This window comes from Andrena cerasifolii, chromosome 2 (assembly GCF_050908995.1).
Source record: "Andrena cerasifolii isolate SP2316 chromosome 2, iyAndCera1_principal, whole genome shotgun sequence".
In the NCBI taxonomy this organism is placed as follows: domain Eukaryota; kingdom Metazoa; phylum Arthropoda; class Insecta; order Hymenoptera; family Andrenidae; genus Andrena; species Andrena cerasifolii.
In genome coordinates this window covers 19,810,984-19,829,530 of record NC_135119.1, presented here as the reverse complement: position 1 = coordinate 19,829,530, position 18,547 = coordinate 19,810,984, and the positions used below count along the sequence as shown (strand labels likewise).

General features: G+C 41.8%; 1 protein-coding gene across 1 annotated transcript in view; it reads right to left on the bottom strand.

Annotated features, from left to right (window-relative positions):
• LOC143378790 (alkaline phosphatase) overlaps positions 1 to 18,547 on the bottom strand; it is a 355,608-nt gene that overhangs the window by 17,954 nt on the left and 319,107 nt on the right. Inside the window, exon 8 of the mRNA XM_076830761.1 lies at positions 782 to 903. Coding sequence (XP_076686876.1) covers positions 782 to 903 — 122 coding nt within the window. The remainder of the gene's footprint in view (positions 1 to 781; positions 904 to 18,547) is intronic.

Here is an 18,547-nt window from a genome sequence, read left to right as displayed (position 1 = left end):
GAAGTAAATTGGTTGAACGTAGCGCGAGTTTTTAGGGCCACCGTTTAGCCGTCTAAAACTTTCGGACATGTATCCGTAACTTCCGAAAAACAATAGTTTTTTAACTGAAACTTTTTTTATAAGTAGTTCATAATACTATGTAAACATAGTTAAAAAACGGGAAATCTGCATCAAACCGTTGACTTGTAAAAAAATCCACAAAATGTATACATTTTCCGAGGGTTCAAACGGGTATACCCCCTTAAGACTATAAATCAGCTACCTTTCTCGCTACCTTCGAATAGCGAACTCTTCTTTATCTACACTGTATCTAATTAACATCTCCAAAACTAACTTCCCCCCGAACTATCCCCTTGCATTCATACAAACATTCACCCGACAGCAACTCGAATTAATCACACTCAGCCCCACTGTAAACCGCGGTGCACGGAAGAAATTGCGACCCGCGCGTAGGTGCACGCGATAAAATAATCAATACCTCCCAATGAAATTGGAAGTTATCAGGTCGGAAGACGAAACCGATTGTCGTGGCCGTGGAACGTTAAAATATGCGAGCGTGTAAAAGGGTTAGGCGGGGGCAAGGAGGGGTCGAGGGGGGCGGAATATATGAAGTCCGAAGAGTTTCATCGAATATTCCGCGATGAACCCTCGACAAAACGTGATGGATTTTTAAACGTGGCCCCGATATTTCCGCTCGATCATTTTCCGATCCAATAAACAGTGACGAGGTATCCTCCTGCGCGAGGAAATGAACTGGCCCTTCTTTTTTTTTTTTTTTTACCTGAATGGAATCCTTCCCTGCTTCTCGTAAGATATTCCTTGGCTGCGTGTATCCTGGTCCGTTGCTGTACAGCAGCGTTGTATACGGTTGTCCATCAACGTCCGACACCTTGCTGTCAGAACCTGTGGAGAAAAAGAAGAGCACGCGATAAAATCATCAGTCAGAAGTGCATTACCGATTAGAGGGTGGGCGGAAGGAGGGAAGTCGGAGGCAGATAAAAAGGGTCGACGATTAAAAGATCTTTTAGGGCTGACTGCCACTGCAACGATATCTTCGCAACAGTATTGGGGTGAAGGGGGTGGAAGCTGAGGATATAATATCGAGGCTTTTTAATTTTACAAATACTCCTGGAAAATTGCGTTCTTCGCGAACCAAGCGATACGGCCACATCAGCTCTGTGAATGACGGGTGGAGATTGGGGACTCGAAACGTATCGGCAATGCGAGATCGGTTTGGTGCAACGAGAAATTGTAGATTCTCTGAATTTCAGGGTTGGAATGAAAAGCTTTTTTGAAACGAAGAATTTGGATGAGATGTCTCATAGGTACTATCTATTATTTCTGAATTACTCTTATCGAAAGTAGATTACACGTATCCGCGAAACTTCAAGTATCTTTCAACCAAGAATTCACGAGCCAGGGAATAAATGTACAGCATCTAAAGCATCCCCATAAGTCTGGTAAGTTTCGGTTTTACCTGTAAGAAACTGTTTCATACTTTTATAAATATGAAACTTTAACATTCCTCGCCCCCAGTTCCCAGCATCTTCCAGGAATAACCAAGGAACGCGGAAAAAAAAGAAGACGTTCCTTAACGAACAAACTTGGCAAAGAAGAGGGAAACAAAGGGTTCCCCCCATGGAACTCGAGCAGATGATAGCAAAGAATGGTTGGGACGGGGACAGGAGGAGAAGGAGGGCAGGCAATGGCCATCGTCCGCGTTGCTAAAGCATTCTCAATATTCCTCGCGTCTCGATCCTCTTAAGCACCCTCGATTTTCGCGCTAAACACATTAGCGGCGACCGGCGGCGAGAAGAATTCCTTGCCAAATTCCGCGCAACCAGGTCCAGGCTGACTTAAATGGCGTTTAAACTGCGATCGCCCACGAAACCCGTAGGCGCTGCGAGACATTAATTGTTAGAGACGACCCGGCCCGATTCGTTCCATGAATAAGTGGTTGCTCGCTGCAGACAAAAGGTAGCAGAGGAGGAAAAAGTCCAAGTCGTGGGAGAAGAAGACGCAGAGTTGGGGGTGGGAGGCAGAGGGGGGGCGCAGGGAAACCGGAAGAATGGACTCCAGAACATGCCCGCCAGCGGCTATGTTTTATTCAAAAGCGTCCACGTACCCCGCGGCAAGGAACCTTCAAAAATAGACCGCCGCCGTTTCACGCTGTCTGTTGTTTAACAATGTATAATTTAACCGTTTATTTACCGTGCAAATGTACCGTTGGCATTAAGGGACGCCGTTCCCTTTTCCCTTTAAAGGTCCCAGGGATTTTCGCAATAAGTACCCGCCAGACGACGCTAATTGTTTTCGTCGCTGTTATTTGGAGGGAATTCCTGGAGGGAATAATCTGTCGAAGTAACGGGTGTCTCTGCAATGCGTTGGAACGGTTTAAAATCTTGAAATCCCTTTGAAGTGTAAGGTTCTAGTTCGACGTGGCGGGGAACGTGGCTGATGTAGGGTGAAGTTAAAGGATCGATTAAGAGCACGAGATGGAGTGGTGAGGTGTGAAGAAAGCGAGCAGTGGCGTGGGTTCGTTGTGTAAAGCAGGAGTTTGTGAAAATTCAGGGTTTATCGTGAGTTCGTGATGGGGTTAGTATAAGGGTTTACAAAATTTGGATTCCTTCTCTGCTGATGGTTTTCTTCTGCGCGTCCATGATAAATTTGCTTGGAAGAAACCAGTCTTACTCTATAAATTGTTCCCTGTTTTGGAATGGAATGAAAAATGGAAGAGAGCTTAAATGACGTTGAGTTGCCAAGTGTGCGCACTGTTTAGTGTGAAGTTAAGGGGGTAGGTTACCCTAAAAATTTTCGAAAATTGTTTCTTTAGGATGTTTGCATATTCCGCTAGCTACAACTTTTCTGCGTATTTTAAGCGCAACCGGGCCCCGAAATTCCAAAAATTGAAGGAATTACAGTATAAAATGTACGATGTCCAACTTTGAACGCGATGTCCCAAAAACTACGTTTATCCAACATGGTGAACATAAAATCTCGGAAACCGCCCCCACGATTTGAATGAAAATTCACAGGGAGCTGCAGGAAACTATCCCCCTCCATGTATTGAGAGCACATTTTCAATATGAATTCTTGAAAAAAGATAAAAAATATTTTTCCTACAAAAAAGGATAAACTCAGAAACATCAACGTAAAAATTGTATTAATTTGTTTATCAAAATTTCACCTGTCCGGAATCGTGTTCACCATCAAACGGTGCGGCGCGTACACGCTCTCACATTTATATTTATAACTTTTTTTCCTATAGATATATTTAAAATTTTTTTCTTGCGGGTTAAAGTCAACGAAATGAAGTTTGAAAATTGAAACAAAAATTATCTCTATATTCATTTATTACAGGAGTGTCGAACTTCCTCACTCCAAGAGCTGCACGAGTCGGGCCCCCGGTCAGCCGGTTCCCCCACTTATTTCTCTCCAGGCGTTGCACGAGACCCGGCAGGGAGAGAGTGCGGCACCCGGAGGAGAAATTCAACAGAGTGAAGTAGGTGTGGAGGGGGCCGTCCTCCTACGGCTCTACGGAGCAGGCGAAGAGGAGAAGGAGCCACTGCGGCTCGCGAGCCGCTAGTTCAGCACCCCTGATTTATTACTTCAGAATATGCGTTTGAAGAAGGGCCTGATTTTGAGCTGTTGAGGGTAACCTACCCCCTTAATCAGCGAAATGGAGTCGAACAGATATTTTCAGATACCTTTGAGTTCGAAGCTACCTGTGAGTTCGAAGCTACCCTTGAGGGTAGCTAAACCATCCCAAGGTACTCAACTACTTTGATTAACGCACGTTTATTAAAAGACACATTATTTTCCGTCGAAGGAGTTTATCATATCGTCAACACCTGATGTGAAGTATTCAACAACAGATACCATACCACCTTACAAAACCAGCAACAATTCCCTGCCGTTTGATTTACCATGGTAACAGTTCCACATTTCTCGGGGGGAACAATCGCGGCGACGTTTGCATCGCAAATAATTGCAGAACTCGTGATCTTGAATGGCGATGATTCTTCGAACTCTCATTTCCGATTCTTTTGTGGGGCCATGCAATTTCTTCGAAATAGAAGACGGGAAACGAGTTCCTTTGTTGGGTCACAGCAGCTGCGCTTCTATTATCGACCTACATTTCACTTTGCTCGTGTAACCGTGTGTTTATGTGTATTTAGCGTCTCGTTGCCGCCCCTCCCCCTCCGCCCTCTAATGTACATTGTTTCAACGCAGTAATTAATATTTAATGGCAGAATGCCGCCACGTAATCGGCTCAACTATATCACATAAAGCATTATGGCGCCGGCCACAGCGCGGCTTCAACCCCACTATTCTGCTCTGGCGGACCTATGTAACGAAGATGCCACTGGACGTTTCTTTAATGCGGGAAAAGCGTGCTCGGTAAGTACACGCTGCATCGACATCCACTAAGATGCATTTGCCAATTTCCAGAAGCTGGCGTCGCGTGGTGAATTCCACAGAAAATAGAATCGGGAGCATTATAACAAAAATTTACTAAATACTCATTTTGAAACAGAAATTGCAAGCATACTTCCAGGGATGTGTCTGTGCTATTTGCACAGCGAATGATACAGTCACTCGGATGTTGTGTAGCCCAAATAAGTCTGCTAATTTTTTATCATTCTACGTTTTCTATTGTTTACAAAAATTTTAATGGCAGTCGTGGGAGGAATGACAAAAGCTTTCACACTGAGAAACGATTACCTGCGGGAGAAGTCCAAGCATTAGAGAATGCAGTCAAGTATGAACCAGGCAAACTTTCAACACGTGTGCTGTTAAATCATTTAAAGAATTCACACAAGAATTGTGTCAGATCTAAAGAACCTACGATATTTAAGAAGGACGTTACGTAGAACGCGAGAAATGGTGATAATCAAAGTACCTTTTCTTGTACTATCATTTTTATGGTGATATGTGACTTTAAATACAATCATACAAACTCTGTGATTATCCTTTTTCTTTACAATTGATTTGAACGATTCTACAGGATAATCACAGAGTTTGTATGATTTTATTTTAAGTCGCATATCATCATCAAAATTATAGTACAAGGAAATAATTATTTTGTAGTTTCTAGTGCATTTGTAATAAAATCGTTTAACATAAATTTTGTTTATATGTATATTTTATGTTTAGGGGGAATGTAGACTACTGTAGAAATAAAAGATTCGTCGGCTAAAAAATCAAACAGCTTAATAATAACTATGCTTTTATCACCTCATTTTTTTCTAAGTGCAATCATGCATCGATATAGTGAGATTGAATTCTTCATCGAGAAACAAAAATTTTTTCTATTCGTGTACCATATGCGTAACAAAGTCGTTAAATAAAAAATAGGAGACGAGGTTGCACTTTTTCCTAAATAACACCATATATTTTTTAGAGTTTGATTTTAATTGATTGCTTGAAAAATAATGTTTCACGAGATATTTCACACTTTTCGATTTTGCATATCCTTCATTCAAAAATAAACTTTTTAACAGACTTATTAATTTTGAAACCACCATCCCCATTCTTTGAATGGTCTTTCGAATGCTTTAAATACATATTCTCCTGTAATAGTTAGCTCCACAGTGAACTGAAACCGCATTATCACGTCAATATTTGATATTTCAAATTGATAATCTACTTTCCAATCTAATTTCAATTGAATTAAGTTCGCAATGAAGGGGATTATTAATTGGAAACATTACATTTTTACGTTATTCGAAGTAAAATTGAATTTTCATAAGGTAGGTCGGCTGCATTACGAGGGACGAGTTCAATCATCCAGGATCGACTTTTCCATTTACAAGACGTCGACATTATGGAAGATAGCGTCGTAAGCTCTTACATCGATAAGGTATCGACAATGGCACAGAGACTCTTAACTCCTACGACAAGACCTGCCATTTAATTTGAACAATGAAACAGGTAAGTCGTAGCCGGCTATTCGCAGCAGATTGCGAGCGATAAACGTTTCCACTTTGTTCGAAGTATTATTGTAAACTTACGTCGTCGTTAAAAAGTGAACTCCGAGTGCCATTTTTGACAATGGCTCATTCAGTATATGGGTTAAGAATTTCATTTTATAGTTCGTCTAAAGTTTTCAACAGCGTTCACCTAAAATGTGAAAGGAGGTGGAAATAACTGGGGGAACTATTTAATTGAAAGATTAAAATTGCTAATTACGTTCGTAATTTACAATATATTATTTTTCGTAGTTTTCCATTGTAACCTTCCCTGCCTTTGTTGCTTAACACATTCCATAAACAATAATTCAAATTTTATGGAATACTTGTTATTCGTACAGTAATTAGCTTCGTAATTCTGAACTTACGATAACGGCAAACAACTTAATTACAAATAAAGCTGAACTCGGTCGATTAGTCAAGGCTAAATCACGAATACAGGAAGCTCTTGTCTACTTTCCACATTGTTTTCGCACAATGCAGTAGCACCACACAAATCATTTCACAAACAAACTTCCTAGTCCCAGTCACCAGCATTTCACTACCTACAGCAAATTAATCAGAAGCCAAACGCTGAAGCTACGCCGGAGCTCCCTTTTTTTTTTTTAATTAACAAACGGGGGCAAGCGAGGGAAAAGTTCAAGGTGAACACCAAGATGCGACGAAAAGCCGTGGAATCAATACATCGTCGAACGTCGAAGTGCAAGGAATGCAGATTTATAGCGACACTGGTCGCATTCAGCGTCGCCGAGGAGAACAGCGGAGCAAAGAGCCATAAAGCGGCCTTCGAGCCGTGGAAAGGCTCGGGGACACGCAGTTTTACGAGTTCCACCCGTCAACGAATGAAAGCTTCGAATAAATTACGCTCCTTAGAAATTCCCTTTCGCGGATTTCCCAATGAATACGGCGCATCGGGCCAAGAGTCGCGGCGCAACGCTCGCGCCAAACAAAGTGCTCCGGAAACGCAACCCATCCACCCACCTCCCTTAACTCTCCTGTCCCTAGGCCAGTTCACAATTAATTAGTGCAGGAATAACAAAATACCAGCGGGAGAGCAATTTAATTAGGCCGCATTTAATGTCGGCCTGCATCGTGCTTTGATCATCGTTCATAAAAGCGACCGTCCGGTCAACGTATCCCCAACCGTCGACGACTTCGGAATAGGGACCACTCCATTGGAGAGTTTCCAATAAATCAGGCCTTCCTCCTCATCGCTTCGTTCGCGGACGCAAAGTTCGGCCGTTGCTTCGAGCTTTTTAATGCACCGATAAACGATACTCGCGGGCGAATTGTTCATTTCCAGGGAGCCACTTCGAGCACTCTGATATCCGCGTTTCCTCAACTATTGTTTCTGCTTTATTGCTAAATGAAAGCCTGATTCGATCAAATTCACTATTTCCCGTCGAGTATCCTTTCTCATAAAGGACGTTGAAATCCGTACCTATTGCGATATTCTTTTTAAAAAAAGGATACATGTGCAACGAATGCCTCTCGGGATAAGTATCCCGAAGCTTTGCCAGCATTGTAGATAGTACGTAGCTTAATCTGGCGCTCTTTTCATGTTCCTTGAAACGTGTCCTCAAGCTCCTCCTAGTTTCTCCAATGTGTACAAGTATATATCTTTATGACAGAGCATTGTGTCTCGTAGACGCCTGCTGCAGATAACTGCAGAAGCGTGTCCTTTAAGGGGATTCACTGCTCGTCCAATATTGCTTCGCATTTCTTCAAACTCTGCTCACCCTGTTGACCATCCACCCATGCTCGCGGAATAGAATCCAACAGCCATTATTAACTAATTAGCAAACTAGTGCAAGAGTCTGCTATCGATTATCAAATCGCCCATTACAAAGCGCACACCCGCGAACCTCTATCGATTCTCACCAACCCACCGCCAAAACTTTCGCGATGTGGATGAAAAGGACAAGTCTAATTATTGAACAAATCACTAGCGACCTATGCCACGGAAATCACTTCCTCGTGATTTGCTTCCAGCATGGCCAACAGTAACCTCAGCCGTCATAATCTCCTATTCCCGAGTTCGGGCCAAAGCATAGACAGTTCTCCATACATTTCTCAAGCCTCTGTCGACGGCAGACGTGTTAATGCGGCAAGCGTGGCCAGCAGTAGCGAACGCTACGGCGCCGAGCGATTTAAGAGCGCTTATCGGTTGCTGGACGATTTATCAGCGTAAATCCTGCGGCACAATTGCTGTCGGATGTGGCGAGTGAGCGCGCAATAAGCCTCTCGCCGATATCCGAGGCTGGCTGGAATGTGGCGCGATAGAAGTTCATTGGGCAGGCCAGAACTTCTCGGAATGCCGTGAAACTGGCTCGGCTACCGAGTCTGGGTAACGTCCCTGGGCCCCGCTCCGATCGTTTATAAATCAGTTTGGATACGTTCCCTATCCAGAGGTGCGCTCGAAGACGTTCACCCTCGTCCCGGTTGCATGCTCGTCCGAGTCGGGGCCATTAACTAGCGACTATATAAGATCACGAAAGCGCATCACCGACGCGAAAGTTATGCGATGGCAGCGGCTCACGAAAGTGGATCTGTTCCGAGCTCGCCTCCCCGTCCCCCTTCTCCCTCCCCCGGCCCTGCCTCCTTGGAAGTTAAATTAGAGAACGCAAGGCTGGGCGGGCGAACCGGGGCGGGAGGGCGACAGATTTTATGCCGGGACACGGATTCCTTGATGTCATCCACGTTCCAGTTTTCCCCGCTATTTTCGTAGCGGTTGACGAGCTGTAAGCGTTCGGGTAATTGAATCGTCAGGGGGTCCTCTTCCGCGGTACCGTTATACGCCTTTGTGAACGGGAGATGGTTGCTGAAAGGACGTTAGGCTCTACTTCCAGTGTTCGAGCTGCTGTTCTTATTTTTTACGCGACTGTTGCGGATTCTCCGACGGCTGCTCAACGGGGGGTGTTATGACGGCTTGGGTATCTCGTTGTTGCTCGTGAAAGTGAGGTCAGGTAACTATGATAGATGGGGTTGATGCGGGCGATGGTGATGAAGGTTATAGTGGGTAGTTCGCATCACAAGCTAGTTGGTTAACATTTAAATGCTGCCTTGGAATTTGGGCGACTTGGGTAGGTTCTGTGCATGCACGTGCCGTACAGCTGGCGAAACATTTATGCTCGTGTTTCCCTGGATCGGAATTGCAGTGTATAAGAAGCTGCTTTTATAGTTAAGGGGAGAAGATTGTATAAATCGAATGAAAAATAGACACAAATTTTTTTCCATAAATCGCTTCTAAATTCAACGTTAAACCGAAATTCAACTGCGTATTGATAATATAGCCTGGTGAGTCAGCGCCGAGCACACCGAAATCGCATTCTAAACACGTTTTTCTCGAAACCACGTTTTCAAAATTAGTTATATAAGTTTATAATATTTTTATATATTTTTATTCTTAGTTTATAATATTCCTCAGAATATGGACCCCAATATTTAACCAAATTATTAATTTTAATTACTGTTTTCAAACAAATAAAACGCGAATTTTTGGCGAAAATGTTTGAAGTTGGGCCATTTTTAAAATATGCAATTTTTTACACCATTTGTGGTTCATATTCTTACAATTGCCACATAAATTGAAAAAAATTATTGGTCTGTTTCACATAACTACCAGAGACGGTACAACTGGCGCCTTTTTGCATCTCGAAAAAAAACCTATTTCAGATACTGCTCTATTTCTTTTGTATTTATTATAATTTTACTGTTATAAAATTTTTTTTACCTGTTATAATGTTAAATAAAGTACCCTAAAAATTTATACAGAAATAAGCCGTTTATACGAGCTTCTCCCCTTAAGTGGGGAATAAAATTTGAAGTTGTCACAAAGTCACCCCGCATTGAGGGGTTGACGTTATGACGGTATGTTTTGTCGTACGAATAACCTCATTAATCACAAAGCCACCCCCGCTTACGGTACTCGTAGATATTCAAAGATTCATTTCAGCCTATGCCTAAACTTTCTCAATCTAGATATACACAGAAGAATTTGACGAGTAGACTCAATTTAGGACACAAACGTGACTTCCTCGCTACTTTTAGCCCGCGAATATGCGTGCCTCGTTACACCTAAAGTTTTCAATTAATTTACATAATACCAAAGGATTTCCAAATTCTATTAATACTCCCTACCTACTAATCCTCACGTTTTCATCTAAGTTACTTCGTTTATCTACGCCCAGGACCAGTCCTCGTTACTACCTCATCGATATGAATAGTATTTGCTGCTTCCTCACAGAAATGGTGCATCAAGTGTTGCATTGTCTATAACGAGTCTGTATTCACATGTTCAAAAAATTTGTTCAACGCAGCAGACATTCAAAATTATTATTATTATTATTATTATTATTATTATTCGTCTTTATTACTTGACACATCCAGAGAAGAAAATAATGCATAAAGACAAGCGAAGTAAATGGCGACGCCACAGTACAATACTGTTAGAAGCCTAACCATAACTAAATAACTAACTAAATCACTAAAAACTAACTAACATTAAGAAACTAGAAAGTTATTATGACGCATAATGTAACCATATATGTAGATCGCCGAGCTTTACATTTAAAATCAGGAAACGAATTTAAACCTCGAATATCAGGTGGGAGGGAATTATAGTAATGAGCCGAAATATAAGCAAAGGATGATTCAAAATTCTACCAATACTCTGCACACTCTAATCCCCACAATTTCATGACACTTACATATTACCTTCCTTCGTGTTCAGGACGTAGCAATCGAAGATCCATAACTCGCGAGACCATTCGTCGAATCAATCCGTACATAATTAAGCTATTCGCCCACGCACTTTCCACCCACCCACTGGGGAAATCTATCTCCACCATAAACATCCCGTTGACCGAAGCGTGGCCCTCGGACGCGTCGCGTCAACGATGCACGACACTAGACCATTCGTTCCAATTCCACCCTCGCATCAAACCCAGCGACACCGATGCGTTCAACCACCGGGACGCAGCCCCGCGATCGTAAATCGATGGGGATTCAACAAAACGGCCCCAAGTTCGGCCGGATGTCGAACAACCGAGTCCGCCCTGTCCATCCCCGCGAGATGCGTCATAGGAAGGAATCAATGACATCGCAGAATCGGCTGAAATTGTAGCGATCCCTTTCACAACTCGTCACAAGAGGATATTTTCAGTCGAGTCTGTTCCGCCAGGTCTTACCCAACTGCCGATCTCTACGTAGTAGGTCGGTGCAAAACTTCTCTCGGTTTATTCAGCCAAAGTCGTAATTAACCCTTAACTGGTATACTGTTTTTGGCAAACGTGACTGGTATACTGGGGTCGTGGCAGACCCGAAATAAAAAAGGGCACAGAAATTTGTAAAGTCGACACTAGAGCAACCACTATGAATATTTTCTTCTTAGGCAATGTAGAAAATAATATAAGCGTAGAAAGTTAAACTATTATTATAAAATTAATTAGAAATTCAGTTTACCAACTTAGACAACCGAAAATTTTACATCGCACTTTGGGTGCTTGGGGTCACGAGCGACCCCAGGATACCAGTTAAGGGTTAAGAATAAAAATACATCACATGTTTTTTTTAATGAAAATATTTCCTGTGGCTGTCTATGACCACTTGCCAATTTTCTGGGATGCACTAGTGATTTCGTGAATCCGAGTTTTCGAACAAAAGAAACCAGTAGCAAAATCGCGTTTCTTTGAAGGGACCTTAGCTAGGTGCTTCAAAAGAACTCGAGTGATACTACGTCCTGTACTACGCTCTACTAATTTTTAACCCTGTGATCTCTAGAACCTTGCAGAGCCTTATTTCTGTACCATTCAATCGGCATGTGTCGTTCGATACAGTCGCCGTTGAAAGGGTGCAGACAGTCGATGCGAAGGAAGAGCGATGTTTCCAGCTGTCATAAAGCTGCCACGTCGCAGTGGCATGTTTATGATCAGGGCGGGTAACAGCCGAGGGAACGGCTGCATTCACGAACTTTCCAAAGCAATAGAACACGAAGGAGGACACATTTCACCGGGCCTTCTAGACGATGGGGTAGACGGAGATGGAGGGAGGGCAGAGAGGGCTTCTCCGAGGGAATGCCTCGGGCACGGACGACAGACGAGCTTCGGTCATTACCTCGCGGAAGATAAGGATAAGTTTCGGGGATCCCCGAGCGAATCCCCGAGCGAATCCCCGGCGAATGTTTTTCATTTTCTCTTTTTCGGTTGGATTTCCTTACGCCAGCCGGTGTATAGTAGGAATGATAACAAGTTCCAGACGGAAACAAGGGGGTTGGCTGGAAAGAAATGTGAAATTGCGCAGCTCGATTTTAGTGCGTGACTTGGGCATTCGGTACTGATGATCGTAGACATGTTTTATTTTTCGTAATTTTTGTACTTTACAATTTTCTTTACTTTGTGGGTTGTTGATAGCGATTTTGTTGGTGCAGGGAAGGGAGGCTTTTAATTTGATGGAGGACCTGGATTCCTTTCTCAGCGTAAGCAGATACGGGAGCAAATAGTGTTTGGAGTGGTAATATGAAATAATGGTGAAGGATGTAAAATAAGGGGAATTGTGAAATTAAAACGATGGTATGTATTTGGGTAAAGCAGAAGTTTGTGTCTTCTTACTGGTGAAGAGTATCTACTATGCGTAATATTATTAACAACATAATTTTTTTTATATTACTGGGGATTAATATAGATATATGTGTAAAAATGTTTCCCAGATTCGTGTTAGTTTTTGTATAATTCAACGATTATCAAGGCTGCCAATTCGAACACTGTTCGTTGAACGAGAAAGAAGAGGTAATACCAAAATGCCTGGGCTATCAACAGGTGTTATTTATTACCCCTGAAATTGCATCGATGTTTTTCAAATTTAAAATTCGATAATGGGGAAGCTGACTGCAGCTTTTTCCCACCCCTGACGCCACCAGCACACGTGCCACTTGTCATCAGCGTTTTAGGTGTATTTAAATTATCTTGTTTTACTTCTTAATTTCCAATTCTATAATAAGAGCATGTATCTATAATTATTATTGTTACTACTATCAGCTATTATTAATTATGTAGATATACAAAATAAATTTGCACCTTAAGTTATAGAGACGTCAAACCCGGCAAAAAAAAAATTAGAAGTCAACTTGAGCTTAAAGAATTTTCAAACATTTTATAATATTTCATAATTTTCTCCTATTGTTGATATTTTAATTTTGAAATCAACAGCCAACAAAGGTACATGCGCTAGTGGCGCCCTCTGCGCTGAGCTTTGCGTCAGCTTCCCCACTAGAGTGAGCATTGTTCTAAGATCAGACTATTTATCTAAAAATATTAAAATTCATTCAGTATTTTTACTTATAATATCGCCATAACAAAAACAAAACGTAAGCTCCTCTTAAATCTTTCAAGCTAAAACAAGCGCTAGAAACCTTGTTATCCCCTACCCACTCTACTAAAGTCTGTTATTCACGAAAAATAAATCTGCTCCCGATTTTGTTGGTATTGCAAGCTGTTTACATCTGTTCGTAACATCGTGCTTACCTGTCACCAACTCGGGCCGTATCGTATTCATCAAAAATATTGGCAAAGTTCTACGGCTCGAGTGGTACCTAGCTATGCGAAAGCATTTGCAGGTTCAAAGAAGGCCAAACAAATAACGAATGTCCCGGCAATAAACAGGGCGAGAACCAAAACATTTGCGTTCCAACCGCCGTTGAGGCGGTGCACGAACGTAGTGTAAGGTCGTTTCACTTCCTCGAAGTTATTATCGCTCACGGTCCCGCTACTTCCAGATTCGAAGGAACTCGCATTTATTCCACTCGCCAAATAGCACTTGCCACTTTGTACTTTCCAGCGGTAATGGCGTTTCGGTGGTCGTGGTGTGTCTGTGTGTGTGTTTAAAAAATCTGTGACCGTCTCATCGACATGCTAGAGTGGCAGTAAACACGACAAGCTGCACGTTGGACCGGCTCTACGGCCCTTGGGTATAGTGCACACTAGTAGCACGGTAAATTCCTGCCAAGTGATGCATTATTTATAGTCGCAATTCAGAAGCAAGCATTCAAAGTGTAAACAAAGTTGAGAGTATGGAATGAAATGTTTTTCGCTGAATTTTTCGTTGTACGCGCGACTAGAAAAGTAGAAAGGGGATGTAAGCTTCTCTAGTTGAATGTTTGAAGATGTACTGTTCATATAAAAAAGAAAAAGTAAATATGAAATAGGATGTGTTAAAATACTAGTTTGTCTTATTTTGGTTAATGTAATTGCAGCTTGGCGAGTATAATAGGAACTAGGAGATTTTAAGAAGACTTTATTCTGGAATCTAGATTAAAGAAAGAAAAAGAATTACCTGAGTCTCACAGATCTAAAAATCAGAGAATCGTGTTTGGCGCCGGCAAAAAGTAGATAAATCTGCAAAACCGTAAAAACATGTCTGTTTGCGACTCCACAAATAAATACTATAAATAACACGGAACACTATCGAGAGATTTTCGGTTCATTTCTCGCGAGGGGGTAGTCGACATGTTTTCCACGGAAATAGCTGGCCGAGAACTTCCTTCTGGCAGATTTATTCACGAACTTTCGTCGAAATAAATTCATATTTGACACTTATTGCCCCGCACGCTTCCCTATAGATGAACTCTTCCGTGCCCGACATTTTTGACGGTCAGATGAAATATTCTGCCCAATTCCAGCCATTATCAAGGATTTTTACAGCCACGCGAATCCACTCAATCTCCGAAGCAACACTGAAAGCCCCGTGCGCGTCGATAAATCCATTTCTGTGCTTGTTGCTGCGACCGAGCAATGCAGATTTATTGAAAACTTCCGAGGTTTCTGGGAGGGGGACGTAAAGGGACGTCAAAGTGCAGATGGCTATTTAAATATTCCAAGAAATGTAGAACGAAGCATACAGCTGATACCGCTTTCATAACTTTTTAAATATTAGTTAATAATTGTATTTTAACATAAATATTACTGTAGACAATTAGACATTACGAAGTTAATCTTCTATGGTATTTTATTCCCTGAGGTTCGTAAAATAATTGGGCAGTAGATCCACTGAATAGAGCCATGTTGGGTCCGAACGAATTCCTAGAAAACTGACCTATTCGCACGTTCATTAAACGCAATGCGCGCACACTTATGGAACCGTCTTCCGTAGCTTTATTGTAAGAACTGTCGGATTTAAGTCATTGTAATCTCTATTTTGTATTCTATAGGGTTTTTCCCGTTCATAAATATATAATAATAATAATAATAAAACAACATTTTACGAATTTCATTGATGAACAAAAAACACTAATTCCGCTTTTCCTATGCACCATTTTCTCATTACAAGTGTTCATTACATTCGTCAAGAAATAGGTAATTAGCTTCATATTTATACATAGTAAACAAAGAAGAACCGTCAATTTACCAAATGAGCTTCGCCCTTAAAAAGTTAAAAGCCTTTTAAAAACCACGACACTTTCAATTTTCTACTCCACATAGCTGCTTATGTTTCAATCCCCAGGTCCGATGGCACGTTTTCCATTTCATCTTCGCTAAGCGGTAAGATTTTAAAAACAACTCCTTTCTGAATCACGCCCTTGCACCGCAAAAGGAAAATAAATGCGCACCTGTAATTAACTGTACACTAATGTAACATAAATTGATGGTATAATAAACACGTATTATAATTATTATTATTACGTTTCTGTATGCATAAACTTTAAAAGAAAAATCAACCAATGATGACGTGCTTGTTGAAAGCACTTGCATTATATCCTCAGATCCAGATTTTCAACAGATTTTATCCAATGTCAATTTTATCGTACAGGTACTTATTAGCATACCGTGAAAAAAAAAATTCAAAGCGCGCGCGGAGTCTGAAGAGCTGAATGAAATTCAGCATATCCTTCATCCTCGGAACGAGCAAAAACTTGCACGGAAACCGCCTCGAATTCGCAAATCGTTGGGGCTCAAGCTGGCGAAAAAAGCCTGGGTAACGCGAATCTGGTGGAAAGTAATTCGCGTCCTCGAAACGGACGCGCGGATATATGTACATACGTATTCGCATCGCCAACACGGGGCCATATTTCATGTGTAATCTTCGTGTCTCATCGAAATGTCATTTCTATCACTCCCCCTCCCACCCCCCCCCCTCTCCCTCCCATCCTCCCCAACCCAGGTTCGATTTTCTATCCAAGTAACCCGGCTGTAAAGGGCATTTTTCTCGTTCGCATTAAGCCGCTCGGTGCGCCGGTATCGTGACAGACCAGGTAATTCCATCCGAAAGAAATTGGGAGGCATGGAAATGAATCAGATCTATAGCGGTGCTGCGAATTGGATCGGATCAACTGCGATCTGATCGGATCCGGGGGCTGCGACGAGGGGTGGCATTCATTGAAATGTCGTGGACACTTCGAAAAACAGCCGAAAAATCGATTTCCATTCTGGGGGGATGCAAACGATATCGATTGGTGAAACGACAGCTTTCTAGATTTTATTTCGATGTAGGTATATAAGGGATATTCAAGTGTCGTGTTAATTCGAGCACGTTTTTGTAGTATTGTTTTTTTTAAATTGTATTTTTGGTGATCTATATCTTGAAAGGTTTATGGATAAATAATTGATCGGTTCGACCGCAGGGAAATCCGAATTGGGTCTATGGAGCTGTGGTAGTTTTAGGGTTCTTTATTCAGAAAATGGCTTTAATAGGATACTATTAGAGAATCAGTTGGGAGTTCGGCCACTGAAATACATAGTAGCTTTTCTAACGGGCTTCAGCCCTGATGCTAAAATGCGAGAATTTTAGTAGGGTATTCACCGTGGGCGGTAGTTTTGAATTAGTAATTACGCAATCACCATTGGCTTCAAAATGTTCAAAACGTGAAGTGAACGAGATTCTAAAGCAATAAAATTCAGGTTCGTGTAATTTATGATAAGTTATAACCTGCATGCGATATCATTAATACATAGGTATGCTGATTTGATGGTCGCGTGCCATTTTTACAAATAATACGGAGCTCAATTTATAGTCTAACAAATAAACACAATTTAATCGATACCTACTTTCATCACAATATTATAGGATTACTTCAGTTTGCTTTCTCCCTGCTTCCATATAACACTTAAATGACCTCACAATCTGTGGTACCTAAATCCTAAATATTGATTTAAATACTGTCATTATGAATACAATTTCTTTTCTGTACCCACGTTTCCCAGTTATCTACAAAACTACTGACTCTCGTCTAAAATTACAACAAACTTGACCGGGAATACAAAAGACCACAGCAATACTTCGATCCAGAAAAGTCAACGCTGGTCATCTAAACTGGAAAACTTAGCGACCATTATTTCAAAAAAAGAATAGTTCTTTATGAACTCATAATGCGTTCACTATCGTACAGAATCACTGTTGCCAAAAAGAATTTTACATGCCGTAGTATACGTGCAAGAACTTTCCATTTCAACTCCGCGGAACGAAATTCGGGTCGATTAAAATTATGCATCGCGTAAACAGCTCGTGCACGGAAGTTAAAATTTCCGGTCTCGCGTCTTCCATCGGCGAATGAGCATCCGTAACCCAGTTTCAGATGCCAGAAGCCGGCTCCGCGCGGCTCCATCCATTAGCTGAAGCTGGAAAGCAGTGTACACGGATCGTTTTCCCGAAAACCCTCGGCCTTCCGCCGCTTCCTCGTGGCGTTCGACGCCCCGGCCGTGCCTTTTTCGACGAGAACGATGAATAGTTGCCCCCCCGCGGAGGGATTTTAGCTTAGCTAACGATTCAGAGCTTAGCCTTAATCCGATAGTTCCGCAGCCGTGGGCGAGCTTAGAGTCCGAGTTAGGGTTAAGAAGGCCGTATAAACCTGCCATAAATCCACTGTTCGGGCGTTTAGAGCGGTTGCACGGACGGAAGAGCGACCCCTCGATCTCTTGATAGCATCGTGCTACCCGGAAAGTCGACGCGGGACTGCCCGGTAGGTACCGCTCGCAGGCCAGCGCGAAGTTGTTGGCTCAATTATGCGCTCGCACTACTGCCAGCGGAGGAGCAGCTTCCTCTCGGTATGCAGTGGCTGGATTTTCTATTGAACGATGACTATACTAAGTGCTATACTAAGATTAGTGCTATACAGAGTGGGGACGAAATCGTAGTGCGACTGCTGATTTCTTATACAAGCCTTCGCTCGAGCGCGGAACAAGTTTGAAAATTGCGTTGAGTAAGAGTGTATCATTTGGTTAAGGTGTTTATCGTTTTAAAAGCGAGTATTTCTATTTATGACTACGCTTGTAAATAGTAACTTCTCAAGACTGTTATGTTTATTCTTTTTATCATGTTTATCCGGACCTTAAAATAAAAAAAAACTGTTGGAGTGTGTGGAAAGGTCGAAGGTCGGTTGAAATTAGCTGGGAGTCATGTATTTGTAATTAGAGAGCTGTAATTTTTAATGTAATAAAATATTAGGTAATTTCAAAAGTCTTGGCTATTTCATAGGACGCAGTTAATGAAATGTTATTTTTCGCCAGAGAGAAGAGTCATTTTATTTTTATTTTTTTTCGTCAAAATATGAGTTTCCACAGACTTATGGTTAAGTTCAGGTCGTAACT